Source organism: Dromaius novaehollandiae, chromosome 24 (genome assembly GCF_036370855.1).
Source record: "Dromaius novaehollandiae isolate bDroNov1 chromosome 24, bDroNov1.hap1, whole genome shotgun sequence".
Classification (NCBI taxonomy): domain Eukaryota; kingdom Metazoa; phylum Chordata; class Aves; order Casuariiformes; family Dromaiidae; genus Dromaius; species Dromaius novaehollandiae.
The window spans coordinates 7,336,539-7,364,108 of NC_088121.1; the positions used below are offsets into that span (position 1 = coordinate 7,336,539).

Sequence of the window (27,570 nt, forward strand, 5' to 3'; positions counted from 1 at the left end):
AATGGCTTCTTGCAATATTTTGTTATATTGCTATTGTTGGGCCCCCAAAAGGGAGATGTGTTTTCTCCAAAACGACAAGAGAAGTTGCATGTTAGTCCCCTCAGGCTACTATTCCAACTTGCAGACTTGTCATGTCTTCCAAAAGGAATTTTCTGATCACTTTGTCTCCACAATTATCCTGCTTTAACCCTGTTTCTGCTGTCCTACCTGAAACCAGTGTAAGTCTCACCTTCAGGTGACAGCTTCTCCGACACCTCTGTGTTCGTGAACACAATATGATAATTTTTTTCTAATGGAACAGAGTATTCTACTGCAAAGTAAGTGCTATTTTTCCTACGTGCTACCAGGACGCCACCTTTCCAGATACTGGCTGAACCTAAATCCGTTTGCACTCTTTGATAAAACAGGATAGTAGCAAACAGGTGACAGTGGATTGTTATATGAAGCCTAATAGAAATAAGGGCTATCTTGGGACTCTGCTTTATACATCTATGTTTAGGTCTCCAAATAGCAATGCAATCATTCATTTTGAGTAGCACCCTGGAAAATGCAGGCTCATTTCAGGGTATCTCAGAGACTTTCAAGATACCAAAAGATACTTTTCAAGACCAAAATAACCAATCATTTTAAAGATATTTGGGCCTCCAACATCAACTGGAAGGCCTCATGATAGTTACCAGGTATTGCATGCTATTCTGTGAGATGGTAAAATGAAAATAGTTACACACTGTACCACTGAAGTGCTTAAATAACTACTTCTGGAGTAAGAAAAAAATCACTCTAGATGCATTTCTGATGCTCTTAGAAACAAGAGCAAAAAATTCACTCAACCTACAAAAGATAAATTAATACAAGTGTTCAAGAAAGGCCTACTGAGTTTTAGCTTGTTTTCAGACTTGTCATTTTCCAGATAATATAGTATACTGAAATATTGTCACTGATAGCATGGCTACTGGGCATCATTCAGTAGAGCAGACATTTTACTGTTCTTTTACAAAGTAGTACCATACTGCTTTTAAAGAGCATGCCTGCTGACTTGTGGCACGTCTTAATGATTACCTTTTTAAGTGACAGAGGGCGAAAAGCAGAATGAATCGATTGCATTTTTGGATGTTAAATCTGGAAATTCTCCAGGTGCCTGAGTGTTTTTTTTTTTTTTTGTTATTGTTGGTGGGTTTTTTGCGGGGGGGGGGGAGAAGGAGGGTGTTAAAGATGACCTTTGTAAGCCTCGGTATTCTCAAAAGCTATAGGATATGAAAGTGACTTAGAACTTGATTTAAGAGTATAAGGACTAATGATGCAGGGTCACAACTGTTGAGCCTAAGAGTACAGCCCACAATTCCTGATGAACCCTCTGGAAGATCTGCACAGTTTTATGCAAAAAAAATATTCTATGTTAGTAAAATATCCACAGAATTTGAACTATACATGTCCTGAAACAAAATACCCATCTAAAACTATTTTGCTTATACTCACACTTATGGCATAATACCTCAGTGCTTGTGTTTCCCTTTTTAACAGCAGAAAGGATAAAACTACTGTAAATCTTAGGAGATATACAGGACATAAGACACACAGCTCTAAATCCCTTATTATTTTAAGGGTAATCATTTTCCTGATAAGTTGCAAAGGGTCCTCATTCTGAAGAAAAATTTCCTATTTGCTCTGAAAGGTGCTGTACAATCAGGACTGCTTGCAGGCAATTAAAATTGTTAATATTCTTTGTGTTGTACTTGGTGTACAGCTGCCTACGCCTACAGATATATGAATCATGATCCTCTAATTCAGTTTCCTGCAGTGAAACCAAAAGATTAACTATGCAGTAAATAAAAGCTCTTAAACCACTACTCACATTTAATGAAATGATTTATAGAAGAGAGATATTACCCGCACTGGAGGGAGAATTGCATTTCCTATCTCCGCTCCTGGTCTACTGTGTAACCCTGGAAAAGTCATTTCACTCCGTGCCTCAGTTTCCCACTGTTTAACATGGAAATAGAACAAGCAACAGGATAGAGGTTTAAAGTTACAAGATATTCACCTCAAAAGCCTTCAGCATTTCCATTTTAAAAGGCACAAGCTTTTAAATATTTACATTTTAACAATGCAGTAATACCTCAATCTTAAGACAAGTGTAGGTGACTTGGGGCTATTAAAGTGGTGAGCAGGTCTCCAGGAGAGCAACTAATTCACCTTTGTGCCCAGAACTGATTTAATGCAAATACAAAGCAAAGAATAAAACACTTATTCCCTAATTTAAAGCCTGAATTAAATTACCCCTTTGATAGAAAAGTCTGAAGGCACTTGAACTGCCTTCCCATCGCTCCCTCGAGTTATTACAGACAAGCTCTTATCACAAAAAGTGATGTCAGCCAATGATTTGAGCAATGTAAAGATAAGGTCTCGCTTTGTGATTTCCAGTTTAACTGCATTCCTTTAGATCCACCCTCTATATTCAGACTGGGTCTCCAGTCTCTGAACCTTCTCAAGTCATCATTTAATGTCATCCAGACATGAATCATTATTTGTAGCGCAGTTCAGAGAATAATCAAACTCTGAACCTAGTAACTGTTTTAGTTATGATGAACATTCATTACATTTGTTTGGGGTTCTTTGTTATTATTTCCTTTGCTATTATACCTATTGGATTAGTCTCCTGAACATGTCAATGAATACTGTAAACAGGAATTATTTGTCAAAAATATTTTTAAAGCCATGCTTTTAGTCTAATACTGCTCCTAGACAATGTGTTAGGAGTCAGAGCAGAGACCAGTCCCTTAAGTGGTATGGTCCTTCATTTTAAAAGAACATAGTATATTATTCAGCTACGTGTCAGGGGAATAATATGTGAATGAGAAACCAGATTTTGCAAAACAACTAAAACATCCATGGTTTTTATTTCAGTGTTTAGTTTGGTCTTGATTTGAGGCATGGTTTGCTCCTTAAAGAATTCACATTGCTGCTAACTGTTGAATTTGGTTGCCAGCCAGAAGGTGAGGTGGGGTCACTACAACAGCTGTCATTTCAAGAAAACCAATGGTTTCTACCTACTGCTGGAAGATCACTGTCCTCTATCTTTCACCGAACCCTTCACTGAAGCATATATTTTCATACCTATTTGGACACGTACCCAGGGTGGAAAAAAACACTGCTGCTTGAAGATGTGGCAAAGAAATCGTGGCCCAAAACCTTGTCTGGAGTGTGTTTGTCTGCTCAATTTCCTCATGGGGACTGGGGAAGTGGTGGAAGACAGCCTGGCAGCGAGTGCATTTTAAACAAGCCAATATTGGTGAATATCTCGCTCCCTCTGGCGGCCACAGAGTACTAATCAGATGCTCTTTCTGCTATTCATTTATAATATTATTCTCAAATAAATCCCAGTTACGTGAAGCATGTCACAGAATCAGGAAAAACAATTGCAAAACACATCTCTACTCATCCCTTCCCCACATTCACAAGCATCTTCATCCCTGCATGCAGCCTGCTTTTCTGCCCCCGATGCTTACTTGAAATGCATTTTACATGTAACCATTTCCTTTCCATAAGCTTTTGTTCATCTTTGCACTTGCTTCATGAAGTTGCTTATTTCTCAGACCATGCTTTGTATACAAGAAGAAAAAGATTCCTTCCTAAGAACAGAGGCTGAAATGAGAGTTTTGCCATGGACCTTAATGGTGGAGTATCTCATGCACGCACATCTCACTTCTACAAGACATGCAAGGTTATTTGTTAAACAGACCATTACTTATTCATCTGCAAAAAGAAACTGGTTGCACCCATACACTGTTTCTGCCTTAGTCCATGCCTCTCCCTCAAACCCAGGCAAATCCTGCCCCATGCAGAAGACTCACTGGCAGACATCCTGGCTGCTAGGACACCGAATGGCTTCAAGTACTACCGGGACTTCGTGCTGGGCTCTGCTCAAATTCCAGACAGGTGTGGTTTCAGCCACAACGTTATGGTTAAAATGTTTTCTTGGTGCACTTTCAGCACTCAGCAAATACAATGAACAGCAAAAATTAGGAAATGTAAATTCCTAATGACAGACATCTGCTTTATCTGTATAAACTCACTGTAAAGCAGTGATAGGCTCTGAAACTACTAAAAAATGAACTCATATAGAGCTATTCTGTACATAACCAGTATGATGAGACTGAGTACACAGTACATGTGTGCATGGTGGGTTTTTTGTTTTGTTTTTTTTTTTTTAAGTTCTTTTTGGTTCCACTGCTCTGTTCCTTTCCTTATTTGACTGTCCTAGTTAAATGAACACTCCTGACCTAAGAAAACCTATGTCAACCTTATAATTTTTGGTTAAATACATGGTGGTCATCCACAGGTTTAAAAGTAGTAAAGAGTGGGCATTCCATATTTAATTCTGAGTCACTCCATTGTATGTCACGTAGAGCCAACTGCTGGCAAATTTTGGAAAGACTTTTGCTGAAACAAGTACTTAGTAACAGAAATCACAATACCAGCGCATCCTCCGTAACATGCCCCCTCCCTACAATTGGCTCTCACCAAATGCGTCCTGTTGCATTCAATGAAACTTGTCTTTGCAGGACAGCACCCCCAGACCACTTTACTCTCTCAGGAGAAAGCTTCATCAAGACGGCACCGTGGAATATTTTTTCCCAATCAGCTAAATGGGACTATGAATGACAAGACAATCTACATGCCTAAGAAAGGTAGTATAAACTGCCCACAGAGTGTGTCCCCTACTCCCCCTCTTCATGCCAGTATTTGGTTTTGTAGGCAGCAGAGTTGCTCTTAATTCAAAAAGGCTGCAATTTATGCTTTGGTGTTACAAGGCCCAAATTCATCTGCTTCTAATGAAGAGCCATACTGCATGAACAAGAAAACTTCAGTTTTGAAGTAAGAGGAAAATAAAGTCACTCCAATGTCAAATCATAGACTTTGAAACATTATAGAGAAGTCTTGACATTTTATACAGATCAACTTACTGTTGCATAAAACTATTGTGCAGACCCCTCTTTTCTTTCCCTCTCCCAACTCATCTTAACTGAGTCTTTTCAGGACAGACTGAAGTGGCATTACAGAGAAAAGCCACTTGTACAAAGAACAATCACCCATACAGCTAAAAATGAAGCTATTGCACTTGTAGATGCTTAGTACTCTGCCCTTAAAAACTACCTCTGGATTTCCTGGCTAGGTTGGGATCTGGCTACTTCAGAGTTGCTCTTTCCCTCCAGACTACCGCACTTTCCAGGGGCAACGCATTTATCTGTGCTCAGACTGGACTCTCAGAAAACACTGCATACTCTCGGGATTGAAGGCCTTGTGACCATGGAATAGCACCTGAAAGGATTTACACCTGAATCTGGCTATTTTCAGAGCACATTAAAAGGCCCCCCTTTTTGCCTATTGTAATAGCTGAAGGCAAGGAAGGCCTTAGCAACAAAACACAGCCAAATGGAGAAGTCAAGAGGAGAGGATGATCTTCCTGCAACTACTAGAGGCCTAAGAACTATCACAGATATACTGACACCTCGCAGAGGAATTTGTACATTTAGAGGAATCTCTACTCATTTAACACAAAATGGAAAAGTGCGTTATGCATCTAGATTAAGGTCCTACAAGACAGGACTGACCTCTGTTGTAGCTTTTCATTACTGCCTGTGAGCATGTTTATTCTGATATTCCTTTTTGGAAGAAAACAAAACAAAACAGACTACACTGACTCAAGGCACCCAACTACCAGATGATAAAAATGCTTTAGCTTACCTCTATGACCCATAGACTAGAAGCCCAGTTTGTGGAAACTGGTATACATTAATTTTGGTGAAGCTATGTTGAGTTGTATTGGTTGAAGATTTGGCCACATCTCTAGCAGTGACTGAAAAACATCATTTACTATTCTAGTTTAAGATCTCCAAGTTCAAGCACTGATTTAGTTTTCTGATTTGATAATCTCTCTCCTTTAAAACTGACAGCTAGTGTTGCTCAGACAGATCTGTGCATATTATATTTTACAGTCAGGTGTATAAAGATTCAAGGAGTCTGATTTGATTTATAGTTGTTTATCTTAAAAAATTGTTGCATAATGTGAATATTTATGAACTTATGTCAATACTTATGAAGAGTTAAGAATTACCATTTCCTTCCTAAAGGACACATTTCACTTTTCAATCAGTGAATTCTTCTGTTTTATATTTGCTCAAGTCTGGGTTCACTTTAGAAGTGCTGTGTGCCTGTCAGTTGGGAAAGGCTGCTTGAAATGTAAATAGGGTAAAAGCAGCATCCTCCAGGTTCTCCCCTACCCTAACACCTGCCTGACTGAAAAGTTCTGGGTTGGCATTTTAAAAGCTACATAAAGACTAATACGAAGCAATGTACACTAACCAATTTTTTGACTGCTTACCTTATGTGAGAAAATGCTCTGGAACAATTTGAATATATACACAAAAAAAGATAGTTGACAAACAACGCTGGTGAAGATACGGAAGGTGCAAGTCAAAGACAAGACTTCCAATAGATTTCAATGAGGTTTGGTTTACACTTGTAATACCCGGCACTTTTGTAGCCACCAGAACAAATGTAAACCAAATGTTTTAGGACATAGCAGGGGCTGGTTTTATGTATTCTTGTACCTTACATACCAAATGCTTTTTCAGAAATTAGAAATCGGTTGCACAGTGACAAAAAAAGGCTAGCACAAAACCATAGCCATTTAAAGCCCATAGAAATCAAAGAGATCTGATGAACTTCAACTTTAACAATTTGTGAATAAGGGAAGGTAAAAGCCACTTCTAAGTGCAAGGCTCTGTTTCTGCAAAACCCCCTTCAACTTCCATGTAAATAACTAAGGTGGGAATATAATCAAATATACTATCGATCTGAAGTCCACTACATAGACCTGCATGTGTCTGTGTGGGTACATACATAGATACTTTAATATACTCACATGCATATGTCTGTAAGGCCACACAAAAATGTTGACTCATCTCTTGAAAGATGAGGATCCAAATCAGCCCCCTAATATCCTACAAAGTTCCTAAGTTGTCAGATTGTAGCATGGTAGATTTAAGTGTCCTGATTGCTGTCTGGCATACTAGTTTTTCATGAATGTGCGGCTCCATCTGCTGCTAGATTTTCATTTTCTATAGATACGGTCCCAGTGCAAGTGAAAACCTCACAGCTTACAGTGTCTCCAGTAGATAGAGAGTAAACCTGTATTTCCCCTCCCAATGCTTTCAGTGAAAATGCACTCAAAAAGTGCAAATGCCTTCAATTTGATATCCTTTACAAAGCTGTTCTATAACTAGAAAGATATCTTTGTTGCCAAATTTCCTGTTTCTGCACCCCAGGGCAGCTGTGGGCCCTACAATATTGGGTCAGAAACATAAAAGCTGTTTTCTTCAAGCTTTACTAATTTTCAAGTCATTTCCTGTTTTCCCTCTGTGGCCAAAACCACCCCTTTTGGCAGGTATTGAAATATGAAACCCCTGATTTACATTTGAGGAAACATCCTAGTACTCAAAAGAGGAGGAGACCCAGAATGATAGCAACAGTTATTCATTACCTGCTTTCAACAAGGCAACTTTGCTTTACTGTGAAGAAACCTCTCAGCAAATCATGTTATATAGAATTGCCCATCTCAATTCTTGAATCATTTATGTAACAGACCTACTCTTTTTAGAAAACTTTGCCTAAGTCCTGAACAGAATAGTGCTCACAAAACAAACTCTTCTGGAAGTGTGAATAAAAAATGAATTCTATTCATAGCTTATATTTTTCATGACAGACATTTAGGCAGGCTCTTCTATTCAGATGTAACCCAAAATTTTAAAGACTATTTTCTGTGCAGTTTGAGACATTAGGGCATTGGGGTTGCAGAAGGGTCAAGCACGCACAGGCTCAGATGAATTTTACAGAAGCTCTGCATGCTCAGCACTCCTGAGCATTAGTCCTGGGGAAGAGGTGTCCTCAAAGGATTTCTAGAGGTTACACACAAAAATCAGAAACCATTTCCACTAATACTGCTCCCAAAAGTTCAGGCCTTGAGTTACTGAAGGTTGAGTTGTTGCTGAAACATAACACTGCAGGATTTATTCTCTGTTCTTTCTCCACATCCAGCTAGCTAGAGAGACAGCCAAGGCCTCTCAGGAGGCTGTGTAAATGACTGATAGGGTTGGAAGGAAAGAACAGATTATGAAATGAAAAATAAAAGGGCTGTTTGCACTCCAGGGCCTTTCTACCACCTCCCTTAAACCACTGCGATAAAAAACACACAGAGCAGCCTTCCCCCCCACACACCCCAAAGAGGACCTGTATACTCATGTCCTGGCACTCTCCAATTGGAAAGAGCTGGCTGAAAGACTTCATGGGAATTATCATAGCACACTAGCAGAAGCAAGAGACACCTCTTACAACACCTCTGTATAGATCTAAACTTCAGTTCACTAAAGCACTTGAGTACATGCCTAAACTCATCACCAATGGCACATACTTGAATATAGGTATGTGCTTATCTTCCCTTTTGAAATAAAGCTTGTGATTAAGTGCTTCTTTAAACAAAGACCTATTGTTGAATTATGACCTTAGAATACTTCATTTATTTTCAGAAAAACTATTGGCTTAACAGAGTGTTATGTAATGAACTACAGTTTTATTAAAGTCCTCAGTTTGGCGGAGTTAAGGGAAAATTGCTTCATCTGTCTGGGTCTATATGACCTCCCAAGGTTAGATTTGCCTTCCCAAAAGACTTTTTTTCAGATCAGAGGGGCTTCAGCAATGGCTTGCAGTTTTAATCCTCTTATTCAGTAACACATTGTCCTCAGTGGAAGACAAGTTCCTGTAACTTTCATTTCTAAGTTATTCCCAAGAATCAAAGAAAGGTCCGAGTCCTTAGTGACAATTTCACCTCCAGAAGACAACGGTTAAGACCCATTCCTAGCTTTTTCACTTGCTTGTTTTGCATCTTTAGGCAAATTTTTCCCTTGGTTGTACTTTGATACTATGACATAAGCTGATTTTATTAAACTCTTTATAGTTTTATCAAACTTTCTGAAGGGTTTCTCATGCGGAACAGTGTGAAACAGGAAGAACTATTCGTTATTGGCAAGAACAATAAAAACGATAAGAAAATATTGAAATTACCACTGGTACTTGGATGCCTCTAATTCCTGAAAGCTCAAGAGCTTTAGTTCTACACCTAGAATGCAGTGCAGTTTAAATGAAGAAATTTAATCCAGCTAATAGCTTGCCCTCCTTTAAAAAAGTTATTTGTAAGTCTATGAAACAAATTTGGGTATATGAATGAGCATAAGGATGACAGGTCCTCACAGTAGCTTGGAGAAGAATGGGTTGAAATCCTCTTTTTGTTCTTGAGTATTTGTTGAACTAAACCTGAAGAACAGTCATGGGTCTGTTCCAGTTTGTCTTTCATAGTGTACCATGTTCTCTTTTCATTCCAAAAATACTTACAGAAATCCAAACATTCCCTTCTGATAAGGTTAAGAATGATTTGTTTTGGTTTTTGAAAATACATTTCATTAAAGCTGACCTATCCCCATCACAAATTTTAGTTTCAGAGGAATGGCATTTCCCAATAAGCATTCTTTTAAATAAATTTGAAGCAGCATTATCCAGGAATAATTAATCCCAGATTTTTAGAGGATTCAAGGCAGGCTGAAATTTAGCAACAGGAACGTTTGTTTTATTGGTTATCTGCAGATAAGCCAATAATGCCTGTTACCTCTTTGCATTAACATTGACTTTTCATGTTTTCATTCTGGTCTCCTCATGATCCTAGATACAAAAAACACAGTTACAGCACCATAATTTAAATGGATGGCTAACAAATTCCTTTGGCACATACTAGCTTAAGTAGTAAACCAAAGCCCTATGGAAGGTGTCACACTTTCCATTCGCACTCCTCTTTATGACTGTATCACTGCTTACATTTAGACTTGCTTTGCATCCCAAAGTGTTGTGGGGTCTTAATGAAAGCTCTGACTCATACCTCCTGAGCAAAACAACCTAGGCATACATACATATATATATATATAGACAACCTCTCCTACCTTCTGCAGAGGTTACCTCCTCCAAAATGGTCAGCAAAAAGGGAACAAATTATACTTCAGCTGCTCTGCTTCAAAGTCTGTTTTTCTAGCACTGCAAGACTTAAGGCACAAAAATCATGGGAGCAGAAGATCAGAGGCCGCAGATTTCCTCCACTCTACCATGAGGCTGGAGTAGGCAGGCAATGGTCTTCCTTTGTCAGCAACTGACAACTTGCACCAAGCCAGAGGACACCAGCCTGTCACTTTGTGCTCCAGCTTCCTTTTCTGGAGAAGACCTCTTGGGAGCATTTGAAAGAGGAGTAACTGCTCTTACATAGATTTTACTGTGGGCTTTCAGTTGTGTTATGGTATAGTTTAAGCTTACTGAACACCACACAACACTGGTGTAGTTAGTTCACGTTAGGGCTGATTAAACCTCATAATATCCTTAAATAGTAAGTGGGGATCAGTAAATTACTTGCCTGAGATAAGGGCAGATTCAGAAAAGGGTTAATAAAAGTCATTGCTCCTAGAGCCCTGCTTTACCCCCAACCTGTATGTTATGACCTTATTTGAGAGCATAAGGTTTCTTTTTGTTTCAGACACTGGCAGAAAGTGTTAGTCTAGCTTTGCATACACGCTACTTGATGATCCACAGAAATGTATACAAGAAAAACCTGCTACTGCACAGACAATTGTACAACTGTACTACACAGTTACACATGGCAAGGAAAAATCCTCCATCACCATAAGGTGAAGTTAGCACGTCAGTGCTTGCAAGTCTGTGGGCAGCGATAGATGCTAGAGTACAGGTAGGGTGTCACTTGAGGACATACAAGCTGAGGCGTACGCACAGAAAAATTCAGACAGTATTTACCAGAGAATTAAATGCTCTGTTCTAAAACTATTTCAGTATCCCTAAATGCACATTTATTCACATAAACAAGGGGGCTCACTTTGAAACGAAAAATACTTCAGTTCACAGCTGGAAATAACAGGGGAAAAAAGATGTCCTTAGTGTTGCTCCTTAAATATTTTTAAGGGAACTCCCTGAACATCTTGCTCTGCCTAAACACCCTTTCCCCCTTTGCTAAATAAGAGTCTTCTGAAATGCATAACAGCTCCTGTAACTTTAAACCTGGGCTGAGATCATAATTTTAGTACTGGCCAAACAGAGTGCAGAGGGCGGGCCCGGCTCTTCTTTTTGAGACCACCTTAGACATGCTCCCACCCCTTAGCTAAAGAAAAAAATGCTGACTCCACTCCGTTACTTTTCTTTAGCTCTATAGTTATCATTTGGGAAAAGCTTTCCTGCCGTTAAAGGAATATTTCAAATACCAAAGTATTTTTTTGCAGTGACAACTTTCTATGAACTCAACTCTCCGCTGCCTCTAAAAAATTGAATCCATCTGGTCTCAGGACTGGAAAGCTAATCTAACCATAGCAATGATGTTTATTAAAATTCAGATCGCCATCTTCGTGCTGGGGAGCGTGCCTTTCATAGCACTTGCTGAAGAAGGTAAGAAAAAGCTTTGATTAAAATTATTCCCGGTGATTCCATATGATTAACAGTTTTTGTGCTTGCTCATATATGCAATATAACTGCTCTGTCCTGTTCATAAACTTTTTGAATTCACAAGCCACTGAGCATCTACTATGGTTGTATCGGGAGAGAGATGTCAAAAGCTTTCAGATTGGTAGGGTTATGCTCTATTAAAAAGACTTTCTCCATGCATCTGTGCAAGGGACGGAGTAGTTTACGAGAAGTCAGTAAAGCCATTACATCAGCAGCTCTTGAAAGTGTCTTTAGTTTTGCTATCTAATACATGCAGACCACTGCAAGCTGTAATTTAGTTGTAGCTGACATTTAGATGGTGAAACTCTGCTATGAAAGTCACATAAATCTTTGCAAGCAGACTTTCCATTCAAGAGGTTAGTTTCCGTACTTTGAGGCATTACAACAACTTAGAGCTCAAGCCCTATCCATGGTTTTCCTAATACTAAGTCATAAGCAAAACATGCGAGGGAAACCATTAAACAGGAAGAATTATTACTTAAGGCAGATTTGAAACATGTTAGGTACCTACTCAGGAAAAGTTTATTTGGCAAACTATTTCTGTTAAATATTATAAGAAAAATAAAACACTTAACGTTATCCCTAAAAGTGTATCTAAAAAAAAGGGAAAGAATATGGTTGATCAACAGAATTACCCTGAACAGCACTTTATACAGAAAGACTGAATTTGATTGTGATGGTCCTGGAATAATATTTGAATCAATATGAATGAACTGGCAGCAGGCAATGGACTCAGTATGCCTGCAATAGTGGAATACAGCAACTGTTGCTGCAGAACATTGGCATTGCCTGTTGCAAGTAATAATTTTCTGAAAATAACAACATGAAACTCAACCCATCAGTTTTCTGAACCAAAAGTCTAGTGGACTGATTTGGGTTTTCAGACCCTAAGTGAAACATGTGGTGTGGTGACAACATCATTCTGTTAGAAATACCAGAGCTATGCCAATTCCCTCTACGTGTGGATATTGGCTGGAACTTTAACTAGAATTCTTGGTCTTCCGTATGTGAGAATATCAGGCTTAAAGAGTTTTGCTCCAAAACTTCACAGCAATCTAAAAATCAATAGATGGTAGGCAAACACTTCAAGCATTGCTTTCTGGGCTTTCTACGATAAACACTTAGGGCTCAAACCACTGTTTCCCAGCTAGTATACCCTTAAAAAAGCACCAGTATTTAACATACCAAAGTTTCCAACCATTAAAAAGGAGGCAGAAAGACATTTTATATAATTGTCTTATTGAGTTTATAGGATATCAGAACACAGGAAAAAGATTCTTTTCATCTATAGGCTTTGGGGGAATTTCAAAGCACATTTCCCCTGATTGCTGAGGTAGGGAGCCCAGCAATGATCAGGTTGAAACCCTGTTAGCCAGAAAAGTGTTAAAATACTTCCTGCTTGCAAGACTAACTAGGTTTTATGGCCCGTGTAGCTTGCATTGAACTGCATGGACTGATCCAGAACTTGGCTTACAGTATTTAAGGCTCTCTAGCTGCCTGTCTCTCTCCAGCTAGGTTTTATGATTTTTCTTGAAGTGGGGCCAACCATTAGGATAATTTCCTATGGGTACCCCAGGAAAGGAGACTCTGTATATAATATATACAAGTCTCCAATATACCCCATGCACGTTCCACTCTGCTGATAACCATCAGAAATTATGAGTTAGAACAGCCCTAGAATAGACAACGCCACCATTGTCACTCAGTAACTGCACTGGCCAGTGAGACAAAGCAACTTTCTCTTGCACAGTACTAGGTAGAGTGGGTATGTACAGATACCTGAACTTCTGGGATAGACAATTTGGCCTGGATGGTTTTGAGAAAGAGTCTCCTAATCAGATTCTGATACCTTTTACTTCTGATCATGCTAGAAATAAATCTGCAGCTACCCTTGTGTTATATTTGGGCACTCTAGTTTCTGGTCAAGACTGAATCTAAAAAAGCAGGTTTTGATAGAGGACAGTTCCAACAGGATTATTTGTTCCAAACTCTTCCTCTTTGAATTGCCAAACAAACAGTGAATTCAGTCGTTGATCCTAGTTGAGCACAGCGTTCTTCCCCTTGAAGATAATAAACCACAGTTTGACTAGCGTTAGTATCTGTGGCATCCAAGTCGCTGCAACTTTATGAAAGCCAGAGGTGCAGAAACTGTTTCAGGACAACTGTGAGCCAGAAAGACAACTGAATAATAGTCCCAAGAGTGGGAACTATCAGCCAACTTACAAATAGCATTTTAATGAAAACCTATGAATCTTAAGGGAAAAGTCAGTAATGCCTAAACAGCATCGCAAATTACATCCAAATCAGTTAACTGAAAATGAAGACTTTTGTTAAAGTCTCTTATTGTTTTTGCATTAATCTTAAGAATTTTCAGTGCCATAGTCAGCAACCTGCTTTCCTGGAAAGGATAAATGCTGTATTAATTGGACCATGTACAGAACAAAGCTGTAAAAGCCCAAAATACAATACTGATGTGGAGAAGATAATTGACTTGAATTCATTTCCTTCTTTCCAAGTGAATTTCCAAACAAAATTAATGGCAGAACCTAGCAAAAACCAGAAAGCAGTAACAAATTTTACACCACTGTTTACTCAAAAATAAATTGGCGTACACACTATTTGTGTTAACCATTCATGGCTTAAAGGCTCACCAAAATAGCAAAGTATCCCATCACATTTACCACCCAATGACAGCCCTGAGCATTCTACATATAACCTGACGACTTTTTAGACTAAAGTATTTCCTGCTGAAGTGATTAATGAACACATTCATCCCTCTGTGATCCTGTTCAGCATACAAAAACCTCAAGCAAATCTTAGCACAAAGAGCCAGCTCAAATGAGTCGAAATGGAAGTTGGCCTGAAGTTTTTCCAGAGCAGCATTAATCAAACAATGAAAAGCGCAAGCATTCGAGTGCTCTACAGAGGCAAAACACTTCATAATTTGAAGCCTTACCTATGGTGCGAGTACGATCATCATTGCAGATGAGATTATTCTACTAGCTGTCACATAACATAAACAAAAATTAATGCGATTGTTAACAAGTTACCACATGTCAGTTGAGCTATAGTAACTCTCCATGTGCTTGCTCTTAACCAGATGCAAGTATTAGGTAATATCTCTTTAAGCAAGTCTCAAAATGAGACAGGACTACACTAGATGATACAGATGTAATTTGTTTTGATCCCTTAAATGGGAAGGGAGAGAGGCTTGCCCATCCACTTAAAATCTGGGAGTTAAAAGCAAGTTTTTGAATCTATGTAATTTTACAAGTGAAAGAAACCTCCACATTTAAAAACTCACAAGTGCACCTTTTATTAACTCAGGTTGCATAGTGAAAACTGCAAACAGCGAAGCCAGATTCTCAGCTCCTGTAAATCCATTTCCACCGAGCCCATGCATTAACCCCTGAAGATCTAGCTCTTGGAAATCAGCTGCAGAGATATGCAGCTGACACTCTAATGAGATAAAAGAATAAATCTACCTAAAGGGTAGATAATCAAAAATTATTACAGAAAACTAATTCACAGCATGCAACAGTGTACAGTTTCTTTCTTGTCCCTGAGGCAAACCACACATACATGTGTATCACAAGGACTACTGTTTGCCCATCTGTAACACACGGTGCGTCTCAGTTGCATGCCTGCTTTGGTGGTTTGTTTGCTTTTTGTCTGCATGCGGTTGGGAGGACTACTGGATGGAAACATCCCAGACCCATGCTGCAAATAGGCAGCCTCTGAAAGGGCCTCCGCAGATTCGTGCGCACACATACCATACCCTCAGTTTACATTAATGCTGCAGCAAAACTCAGAGCCATGTGGTGCACAGCTCAGTACACACCATTTCACAACAAGATGTAGGACTGAGAGCAAAGGAATGTTGGGAAGTGCTAGAGACAAACAAATGAGAAAAAAGAAGAAACAAAAATTTACTATTTATTTCCAACTCACTGTCTCAGAAGCCTGGCCAAAGACTCTCAAAGGAAATAGAAGCTATGACACTGTGCACATTCTCATGTTGCTTTATGGTTGCCTCATGTTTTTCCATCTTCCTATTTGTTGATTACAAATATTAGAACATTTGGCATAAATTACATTAGAAAAATCCTTTACAAAGGCACAATTCAGCTGTGTGTACTATTTCGGACCAATGTGTACTCTCAGGGGGACCTGAGTAATATATAAGCTACTGCTAAATCTCTGAAGGGGATACACTTCATTCCAAGTGCCTATTAAAACATTTTCATGACTCAAATATATCCGAATATTAGCTAGTATGTTATTAGCTAAAAATACGAATGTCAGACTAAATGTATTTGAATGCGTCTGCCTTGCTGTGTGGCAATATCCAGCAAGTAGTGAAAAATGTGAACAAAATTAAAGCTTAACCAGTTTCCAGGTGTAGTGTTTAGCATGCATGCTTCAAACAAATGAGTTACGAAATGATCGTGCACAGTTCCTCTCGCAGACATAAGGGGATAGTAACCTTCATCAAGAAGGTAGTGATAAGCCGCCACAGGAAGCAACCTCTTCAAGCTGACAGCTGTAAAAGGACATGTGTCTACAGCCTCAGTTTTGGGAAGGAAGTGATTCAGGGAAAAGCTTCTTTCGTTACAATAACAGGTCATTTCTTAATTCCTTTCATCTGTATTCACACATCCCTGTATTTGTACACAGATTGTCCATTGCACAAAATTGTTTTGTACTTCTCTCCCTGTGAAACTGAGCTCATTTGAAGTGTCTTGAGCTCCAACACTCCTTCCTTTCCAGCCACAATGATAAACACAAAGCATTGTAGTGCTGCTGCTTTGGGTGTCACTAACAGAACAACGCAAGAGACTCGCACCTTGATCACATTATCTCCAATCTTATTGCCCCACTCAAACCCTTACTGCACAGAGAAGACAAGGTATTGCTAATAAGACCACAAACGGAGGCACACTGTGGTCACAGGGTAGCAAAATTCATCATTAGGAATACTTTTTCAGACAGATGCATGGGATAGCAACTCTGAGGCCAGCGTACTTAGACAAGAAATCTCAGATTTACACAGCAACATTAAAAGCATAAACCTGAGAAGACTTATCCCTAGCTCTACATGGAATTCTTTGCAAATGAACATCACGTAATTGAGTTAGCCTTTCCTGAATATCCACGGTTCTGTGACTGATTTTTATCCTGCATAATAGAAAAAGCTTAGCGAGTTATCGCCATTCTCTCCTGTGGCTTTGTTTCATACCTTTGCCTATTGGTCATGAGCATAAGCTCCTGAACTGCAGATTTTTCTCTACATCTGCCCCAGTTAAAATGTTTCATTTTTCTGCGGGTATCCTATGTATGGGCATTAGTAAATATAACGTTGAAACATTCAGAAGACATGCAATTACTTTAGAAACAGCTGAGTAGTTCTTTGCCACTCAGCACTGTAGATTTAAATCCTGGCTTTATTCCTTTGGCTAAGCCAGCCACAGCAATAGAAACCATCTGCAATAGGGTGTGGTGACCACAGGAAATGTTTCTGACAATTCAGCAAGATGTTGTCATCATGAGCTACAGAGTAGCTGAACAACAAAGTCAGTCACACTCTGAATAAGGTAGATACTTCCCCAAGTTCATGGTATTTTGTCATTTAGCTTCCTTCACTATACAAAGTCTGTCAATCTTCATACACAGAACATGCAGTAGGCACTTCAAGATTCAGATGGCAATATGTACTTTCTTCCGGACAACACAAAGTCTGGGCAGTTAATATCCCATGGCATGATATACTACCCCAACTCCCCAAAAGAATTAACAAAAATAAAAAATAAAAAAGGGAGAAGGCCAATACTGTGGCCTCGAACAGACCAATCATTCTCAGGATACTGCAAGTGTCATGAATTTTGCAGGAGCCATAGGCAGAAATGAGAATTTCAGTCCTTGTTTTAAGAAACTATTCCGAGCCTTTGAAGAGTCTGAAATATAATTGTCCAAAGGCTCAAAATCCAGAATGTAAGTAAAGAGCCAGTATATGTTCTTCCTCAAACTTAAATTTTCAAAGTTAGCCTGATAAATTTTGTAGCTTTATTCACATTTGAGTGCCTGGATTTGGCAGTGTCGAAGAACCAATTCACAGGAAAAGGCACTCATTTTTGATTCCTAAAAATGCTTAAGCAATTGTCATAATAGGAAAAAAAACAGATAGCTGCTCCTTCAGATAGAAGTAAGCTGATGAAAGAGGTTGTGGGCCTGACTCTGGAGTACATTTAAATTGAGGATGAAGCCAAGTTACAGACAACAATATTGTATTTTAAAACTAGAGAGCTGCTGCTGAGAAATTATGTATTTGAAAGGCAGCTATCTTATCAAGTCACACGTTTGTTATACTTCCCAGCACAAATTACCAAACTGAGTCTGAACAAGATTCTAATAAGAGACAGGCTGCAAGACTCACTTTGCTCACAAACAAATTAAGGTCAAGAAGTGAAGCATGCTTCCTCAGAAAGGGAATTCTTGTATCAAAACATAAATCCTGAATAAAATACGGCCCAAACAGCATGGCTAGCACATGCATGTACACACACAGTCCTTCAAGTACTGCCACTTTGTCTGTAATAGTTCAAGAAACAGACTTTGTGAAAAACCCTGATCAGTCAAATCTAACAGATTAATGGTAGCTTAATATCATCTCAAGGGAAACAGTGATGTCTCCCAAGTCACCAGTCCCACTAAACGCTGTTATCTTGCTGTTCTCTTGCTGTTCTAGAGAAGTCTTTATGGTTAGCAGTTTTCACCTACTCATCTCATCTCAGGGACTGAAACTCATTTCATTTTGAAGGCTTTCTGCTTCAAGGATAAGCTGAAACATGGATATAAGGCTGCCTTTGCCCACTGGTGTCTGGGATCATTCAGACTGCTGAGAAAGAAAGAAGATCCTCTAACATTTTTCATTTTCAAAAGCATCTTTGTTGTTTTTGGAGACACCTGAAAGAAATGCTAATGGCCAACAGTTTTACAACTCACTCCCCTGCCCAACACAACCACTGTGCTTTGAAAGCAGCCCTAAGAGGTTTTTCTAGTAAACTGTCACTCCATGAATAACAATGACTAGTGAGCTCATCTTTCCACAAGTGGGTCATGGGATGCTTAACCACTCAATGTTTTCAAAGCAATATTAAACTTTTACAGACATCAAATTTTCTCCTGGTGTGAGAAGTTGCAGTCTGATAGCAGCTGGGGACTTTGAACTGAAATGTACCCAGCTGGAATTTTGGCAGAGAGAAATGCAATGATTAATTCACATCTGCAGCAATGTATAACAGCAAACAGAAAAGGTGGTAGTACTAGCTGGAGACAATCATGGCACTGTGAGGCAATGCTTTTATTTATAGACTCCTCTGAGGTAATATTAAAAACATATGCAAAAGTGCTACTTAACCCTATGGTTCTTTCTACATTTGGGTCACATCAGATGAAATCAGAGGCCAAAGTACATGTAGCCTTATGTCCCACTTACGTTCTCTTTGGTGACTTCAGTGGTGATAGACTTGTACTGGAAATGAGGAAAGACATGCTATATACAGTAGCTTCCCTCTTAAGTTTCTTCAATATTTCGAGCTGATTTAAAACCTAGGAAGTTTGAAGCTTACATTAGATGCCTTTTCCCAGAGCATTTTTTTCTTATAATTTTTCTCTGCAGGCTGTATCGCGATACAGCATTAGTATACTCTGGAAGTATTTATCTTTCTCTCCTGACGATAAAGGGAGATGTGATCAAGTATAGGCCTTACCTAGGCACTTCCATTAAGAACCTAGAATTAGGCAAGATAAATGTGGGCTGTGGCCTTTTGCCATTCACTGTAAACTAAAGGCAACACACCAAAACAGATCCTCTACACGTCACGTGTTGCCAAGGATCTTTGATATCTTTACCCCACAAAGAATAACTATTTCACTCTCCCTCACGTTTTTGTGATGTTCACTAATTCTCTACACTTCTGCTCTGTGACACCATTTCCTTTCATGCCTTTACTATCAGTAATTCTTCAGGGCCGAAAACTACTGCCATGCTAACAGTATGATTAGCCTCCTTGAATGAGTTGCTAGTTGTTCATATGCTAAACTTACTTCACTTTCCATTTGGGGGTTTTTCCTCTGATAATTGGTTTTCTCCATCTGTTTTTATTCACTAGTCACAGAATAAGCAATGTTTTTTCAGTTTTGATAGGGATTATCAAACTTAACTGATCCTTAAAATTCATGTTGAGCTCTAATGCAATTTTCTTTACAATTAACATATACATACTATAATCAAAATACTACAATTTAAAGGCATTACTTTAGAAACCAAAGCTGAGAATTTTGTCACTGACTTTGCAGCCCTCAAGATTAAGGTAGCTATATTAGGCCTCATGTTGGCACCACATGAATACACTTTCTTCATCTGTTAGTGCCTAAAGTGCAACTTCCACACCCTTCTTTTTGCTCTTAAATAGAAAGTATCTATATTCAGGCTTATAAAGATATATAAATATAAAATCCCATTTTAAAAATTCTATTTACTTGAATAAACATGGAGTCAGAAATCTAAGTTTAGATTATTGGTCTTTGGTTTCTAAGAGAAGGGAAAGATCTCAGCCTTATGTTGTTAGATGAGAAAATTAAATTTGGCTCAGAAATGAGTTTTGGGAACAACAAAAAAATATTTGCAAGTTAAATTCAGTGGAGAGTTTCAAGCAAAAATGGAGTTGTATTTAAAATGTCAAATCATTCCTCCTCTGAATGAAAAGTTTCCTTTACAAATGTTTTTACTCCTTTTAAAATTAAACATTTGTTTTTTGGATTGAAATAACATTTTTCACTAAAAATAGGCATTTAAAGAGTGATGTATGCACAGCTGATCCAAAGTGATTCTAACCTGTTTTTCATTTTCAAAAATCTACTAGAACTTTTTCCTAATTTTTCAGTCTCAGAACCAAAAATTCTGCTTACCTGCCTCTAAATGATATGCAATGCAAGCGGAGTGTGTTTAGAGGTATGAATATTAAGTCTATTTTCTGACAAGAGATCAGAATAGAAATATTAAATTCAAATACAGAAGAGGCGAGAATGTTTGTGTCATTAAATAAGACAGGTGAAATCAATAGTGTCTGATATTTAATAAACGATTACACTGGACATGCATATTATTTCCCTTATATAAAGGATAAGACCCTGTTTTTAATAACTCATGTGAATAGCTGTTCTTATCAAGATCACTGCACAGCACCACCAATTTACCACTTAATCTTTTCCAAGTCAGAAATACAAAGGCTATTGAATCAAAAAAACTATATTCATTAGCATTAAATAGAGAACTGCTATGGAACAAACTACCTTGCAAAGGGAAAAAAGAAATCAGGTATTGTGGTCTAATAACTATTGACTATCTAATAACTAATCAATGAGCAGCTGACAATTGTTAGCTTACATAAATCATAGGTCAATGGGTAAGTGATACATGAGCATCCGAGGTTTTCCCCCAAACCCCTAAAAATCTGTTATTTGAAGGGAACAAGCACGGCTTTCATTAACAATACCTGTGAGTATCAATGCAATGTTTCCTTATAGTAACTTAGTACTGTGCTAGAAACTGAACTGCTATGTTGGATTTCAAGAAGAGTTTGGACAAACTTTTGCTCAGATTGTTGAAATAAATAGAAGTCAGGTGTTAAGTTTGAGTCCAGGTAAGAACTTTCCAGGAGTTTCAGGGTTTTATGCATGAAGTTTTTGCTCAGGTCTGCGTCTATTATTAGCACTTAGCTTAAATTTAAACACTAGTATGTGGAATTAGCAGAATTTATGCCCCACCCTACAAAGTAACTAGCAATCTCACCTAGCTTTATAATCATGACAATTTAGAAACTCAAGAAAAATCATACTACATTAGTATCACACAATGGGTGGTCAGTTTGATATCAGCATGAAACTTAATCAAATTATACTTATGTTTTCAACAGTTTCTCCATAACTGCTAGTTATCTTCACATACATATACTTTTCATGTTTTACATCATTCCATCTCATTTTCCCTATTGATGAAGTTTGCCCATACTTATGAAGAAAACCAAAGGATTGCGCAGGCCAAAATTTTAAGTGCTTGTTGGACCAAGGAGCAGGGATGACATACTTAGGTCTAGAATGAGAAAATGAGACCTTACATTGTTATTTAAAATCACAAGTATGGCAAATTAGGTTTGCAGCATTAGAGAAAGCATCTTAGATGTGTGTGTGAATAATTTTCCAAACTATAGTTATATAAACATATATACCCTATAAACAATAATGGTAGTTCAAAAAAAAAAGTTACACAGCCAGTACTGAGTTGAAAGAGGGGAAAAGCTCTATTTTAGAAAATAAAAGAAGCCTGAAGTAGCATAACATAGTGCTTAACTTGAAATATGGAGTAGCCACATTCATCTAAAAGGAGAAGACGACTCTTCTCCAAGAAAATTCTTTTCTTGAAAAAGTGTTTATTATTCAACCCTAGTTAAAGTGTGGCACAACTGTTAAATATTCTAAGTGATATGTACTTAAGCTCTTTGCCTTACAGCTTTGTACAAGTATAGCAGAACCGGAAAGCTAATCTGAAGAATTCTGCACACCTAAGCAGGCAGACAGGCAGACTGAACACTAAACAGATAGCTCATGTTTAACATAATTTAGAGGTTAAAGTAGTCAGAACATGGGATTATCAAATAAAATCCTAACTTTTTTTAAATTTTATTCAGCAAGCTCAGTTCTCGAAGGAGAAGAAAGCGCAACAATTGATTTTAGAGACAGAAATGACACAGATTTTGAAGAATTACCAACCCTGGTGAGTATCATTCTAAATCAAGGCTCCTTTAGATTATCCTGAAATTATATTCCTAGTATTATCTTGTGGCTTAGATGTCAAATGATCCCTGTGATTTTAACAATGAATTATAAAGGATAACTGAGTTCTAAAAAATTTCTATAGCAAGGAAGACAAAACAGCTCACTGATTTCTTGGTCATTCAGCACAAGCAGCACAAAGATGACAGGCAAAACAAAACAAAACAAAAAAACAATCAAACCACAGGGCACCTAGCAGACCAAGAAATTCAAATGCTTACTTTGAAAATACTGAGTTTTTTCCCTCCCCTCTGCTTTTTTTCCCCAATCCTTTCAGCTGCCAACAAAACTACACAGTGTAACAAATTTCTTGGAGTTTGGAGAACTGATGACCACAGAAGGTACAGTCTCAAATGAAGACAGTGAGAATTCCACTGATTACGAAGCTACCACTGAAAATGAAGGTAAAAAAAAATCATTTTCTATTTTAATATACCGTAAGTTATCTTATCATGATGTGACTAGCACCTAGAGTACCTGGGAATTTCAAACGCCAAGTTTAAGCTTCTCAAGGTTGGCTTTTTTTTTTTTTTTTTTTTTGAAAGGGAAAGACTTAAAAATACTTCTTCATAATCACTTAACATGTTAACAACAGATGTGTGCTAACACAAGGAACCAAAAACCAAACCATGTAGTTAATCACTACACTGCCAGTTTTAATTCAAGACAGGTCAGTAGCCCTCGGAAGCCTTCACTTTTTACGATGATTTGTGTAAAATCAGAGACAGCTCTTCAGGTAATACAAGCTACCATAAAATTCTACTGGCTAGCCCAAACTGAAATATCCTCAAATGCAGAGAACCAACCACCTGGTTCCCCTCTGGATTTTTTGCCAGGTTATGTCTTAGCTTCCCTGGAGATACACAAATTCTAACGCACAAACAAGGAGAATTGGACCTATATTAATACAGTAATGAGTCAATGAGTAATGGATTGGTGCAAAAGGTTCATGAGACACTTTCTGACCTGTTTACCTTATGCCTGCTTAGCTGTATTGCAGATAGCTTGCTGAGTACCAACACAGTTGTGCCTGATTGTAAACAGGAGAATTCTTGGGCACAATAAAGTGTGCACGCTCTACAGGGCACCTTTTGAACCAGAGTTGCTCTTATCGATTCACTCTTGCATGTACACCAATAAATAGTAAGAGTGCAAACACATCATTTCTACTCTGGTAGTTCAGTCCTGTAACAATATCAATGACTGGATGCAAGTTTAATCAATCTTGCATTAAAATGATTAAAGGAGTCACTATATATATGATATTGCCTTCCTATGTTTATTCTTTCTGGTCACTTCCTGGATTCAAACTATATAGGAATCAACTGATCACCTTCTAGATCTAATTTATCTAGGAATCAAATTTCTTATAGCTAATTCCAAATTTATTGCAGCATCTAAGTAAATGAAGCATGGCTCTTCTGATTCAAAGTTAACAGTAGTAGCTATTACCAACAGATCCTCAGTGTGCTTACCTCAAGAACAAACAAAACTCAGACCACAAGCCACACTGAAAAGCTCTGTACAGCTCAGATTTGTCAAATTCACCTATCAGAATTCATTAGTGACTTTGAAATTAAGCCACATGAATGCCAAGTTCCAAGTCAGTTTGCTTTTGGCATGCAGGCTTTCCTCCAAAACCGGAAAAATCAAACCTGGTGGCAGATGTATTTCTATGAAGTCCTAAAGTCCCCCAAGCAACCCAAACCAATTAGCTCTACAGTTATGCACAAACACTTCTCTTTCTTTGGCTAGCTTCTTAATGAAGTTTCCATGCTCTTCATATCCCTCAATAGATCAAGCGAGTTTAAAAGTGTATGTGCTTTTATTTTATTTTGCTTGTCTGCCAAGAGTGTGGGCCTCTTATCTTTGCTTACTGTTAAACAGAAGTTATGGTTATTAGATTTGAATTCTACAGGCAGAATTTTCAGACTTCTTCTAAAGGATACGCAAAACATTTGGGATGAGGTACTACTAATAAAGTAAGAGGACCTTTGTATTTCATCTGTGTTGGGAACTCAGCTACAAATTTATTGACTCTGGTTGGAGAAGTGTACTGAACAGATTTTGTACAAGTTTTCCATACACAAGAAACTGCATAAGGAACCTGAGAAACTTTTACAGACAAAAAACCTTTCTAAATGGATGAAGAACAGTTTACCAAATACATTGAGAATAGGGCAAAACTTATTACTGTAAAACTATTCCTTGGGCAATTAAAACCTGATTTCTAATTTAAGATTATACCAGGTATATTCTTATTGATCTTAATGTGGCCAGACTGAAGTTTCACTAGTAGATACAGGTCACAATCACTCTTACATCTTAGTTCATCTTTACTATTTCAGAGCGCTTCTCACTATGATTCTGAATTTCATTTGCTCACTCTATCAGAGAAACAGCCTCTTATCACATGGCCCTCATATCACTGTGATGTAGGTAAAAGCTTACCTAGGATTTAGCAGTGTGAATTGGGATATGAAACAAGGGGGTCTAAATAATTATTTTGTTTCTTGCTTTACAGGTGGACCAGGTAGAGAACAAGAGACAACTGAGAAAGGTATTAAACAAAAGAACTGATAAGGGCAAGAGAGCTTAACTGCCAGGTGGTAACACTTCCAGAAGCCACTAGTTATATCCATGCTACTTTTGGAGAGGAATTTTGGGAGGAGCCATGACAGGCTCCCTGATGTGCCACCCCCTGTTCACCTGGTTACCTAACAAGAGCAGTCTCCACAGGCACATCTAAAGGGAGCCCTCCAGGACAAAGGCATATATGCAGGCCTGTACTCTATACAGATAATGCATTTTAACGTGAGAATGGCTTTGCAAGTCTCAGTATGCTGTATAGGCTTGCCCAGTGACTGCAGCAAATTTTCAGTCTAGCACAAAGGCTAGGAATAAAAAAACCATACCAAACTACAAAACCTGCTTGAGAGTTCTCAAGATAAAGGAAGTTTTCCCCAAGGACTGGGATGCAATAGATAAGCATCTGTACTATCAGCAGCCACTGTTTTCCATGCACGACATGCTAACAGTGTTCATTTCCTTGCTCAGGTGGTCTGGAAACAATTGCACTTGCTGGAATCATTACTGGAATCATACTAGCAGTTGGAATCCTTGCAGGAATCATAATTGCTGTTGTAAGGAAAATGTCAGGCAGGTACTCGTAAGTAAATTACTAATCAGGCTTTTTTGGGTGTAGCTGAAGACAAGCAAGTCCTTACAGTTCTAGTAATTCTAGCAGTAGACAAGCTAAATTGTTTGGATTCAATAGCCATTTGAGTCTCTCCATTAAAATCAAACAAGCATCATTCTCTGGTCAAGGTCACAGGTATCACTCAAAATTCTTAATACTTCATTTGACAAAATGAGACATACCTGTTTTTGTTTTACAGTGCCTCTTGATTCAGCAAAAGCTGCTAGTATGACGCATCCCCTAAAGCGCCCTCATGCACTTTGAAGTCTCACAGATACTGTGTGCATGCCCTCATAATACGCACAGGTGTTGGGTTAGTCTACTCCATAGAGTGGAAATTCACTACAAAGTATTGTAAGACCAAGTTCTGAAAGTGCTAGAAACTATGAACACTGACAAGTGGTCTTTATTTTGCTTTGAATCATTCTGGAAGCTATTTTACCACCAGCAGGATTGACTAGTCCACTCACAGACTAAGTGCTTCTGCAAGCTCAGAAGGAAATAACCCCACACTACATTTAATAACTACTATTCACCCAGCATTAGCCAATGGGCAGCAAACAAGTTGTACTTACAGTAACTGGGATAGGAGAAAGAAGAAAAAATGAACTGGGAAGAGAAGTAAAGAGGCAACAGGAAAGACGGGGGGAGGAAAGATCACATAACTAACATTTGGCTAACTGTAAGAACCACAAAAGTAATGTCTTCCTATTTTTCTATTTGTTTTGACAGGCCTTAAAAATGGTTGAAACAAGCGATCATGCCGTTTTATGCCAGTAAATACAAGTGCTTCTTATTTTATAAGCACTAGAGACTATTCTTGTATTTGTGTGAGAAGATGATCCATGGAAAGCATGAAGAACTTCAGGTCTATGGGGATCCCACACGACTCTCCAAGTGACTATTTTTACAGACTTACTGAACATGGAACACTTCATAGGATTTCACTAACCAGGAATATATTAGAGGAAATGAAAATTATGTAGTAGGAAAAAGAAAAAAAACACAGAAGCAAAGAGATATACATCCAAAGTGTGATTTGCAGGTAACATATGCTAGCTTGATTTTAAACACTGCAGGCAAAGAATTATCTTACATTGTATTTTACCTATTTCTCTCTAAAAAAAGAAACCACATACCCAGATTCTTTTCTCTTCAGAACACTGAAGGATATGGCTATCTTGACTACTCAGTGAGCTTAAGTGCTTGCAGCACGTTCATCTACCTAACCTAGAGTTTAGCAAGATACGAAACTTCTTACTGACAAGAAGGAATGAGCTTCAGAGAGACTCAATTATCTTCACATTCCATAAACAAATTACATATCAGAACCTAAGTCTTTCCACTATCAATACTGATTTTCTGCTTTTGATACTTACGTGCCAAGGTGTGGTAGACCCAGCTGGAACTGACCTACCAACTAAAAGCTTGCTCATCCCACTGTTACACTAAGAACTTCCTGTCTTCTCTTGTTGCAGAGACGCATAGGGATTGAAACACACATCCTGAATTAAAGGGTGCTTGGAATATACCCACTTTTGATGGGTCACTAACCAGTTACTTCTGATGTGTAGAAGCTCTTCAATTAACATGCACTTTTCTTTATAACTGCCTCATTTTCTAAGTGCAGAGGAGACTTGTTTGATCACACATTGTACAACACTAGGTCAGAACATGTTAATGAAGTATGTGTCTCTGGACTCTATAGCTTTTCATTATGGCATATTTAACGCAGCACTACATAAGTGTACAGAGTTCAAAGAAATGGCTGTGCCAAGTGGCTACAGTGTATCATGTTTTCTAAACTTAAGGCACTCGTGTTTGGTATGAAATCACTATAATTCACATTGTCAATGAGTAATAAACAAGTCAATTTA

At 38.2% G+C, this 27,570-nt stretch overlaps 1 protein-coding gene across 4 annotated transcripts; it reads left to right on the forward strand.

Moving 5' to 3' along the window:
- Positions 1–11,208: 11,208 nt before the first annotated feature.
- On the forward strand, positions 11,209–27,570 carry PDPN (podoplanin). Of its 4 annotated transcripts, none has more exons than XM_064525628.1 (6): positions 11,209–11,544; positions 22,350–22,435; positions 22,772–22,898; positions 25,019–25,054; positions 25,552–25,653; positions 26,426–27,570. In XM_064525628.1, the coding sequence occupies exons 1-6, from the start codon at positions 11,472–11,474 to the stop codon at positions 26,440–26,442; spliced, it is 441 nt and encodes a 146-aa protein (XP_064381698.1). In that variant the 5' UTR covers positions 11,209–11,471; the 3' UTR covers positions 26,443–27,570. The 4 variants fall into 4 exon arrangements, with proteins under 4 accessions (XP_064381698.1, XP_025951292.1, XP_025951291.1 ...); XM_026095506.2 differs by having other exon boundaries at positions 11,211–11,544; positions 25,552–25,663; XM_026095508.2 differs by having other exon boundaries at positions 11,211–11,544; positions 25,552–25,657.

Coding starts and splice junctions, on each gene's coding strand:
- PDPN (XM_064525628.1), top strand. CDS start 11,472: ATGATGTTTATTAAAATTCAGATCGCCATCTTCGTGCTGGGGAGCGTG. Junction 22,436..22,771: donor TTGAAGAATTACCAACCCTG/GTGAGTATCATT, acceptor CAATCCTTTCAG/CTGCCAACAAAACTACACAG. Junction 25,055..25,551: donor ACAAGAGACAACTGAGAAAG/GTATTAAACAAA, acceptor TTCCTTGCTCAG/GTGGTCTGGAAACAATTGCA.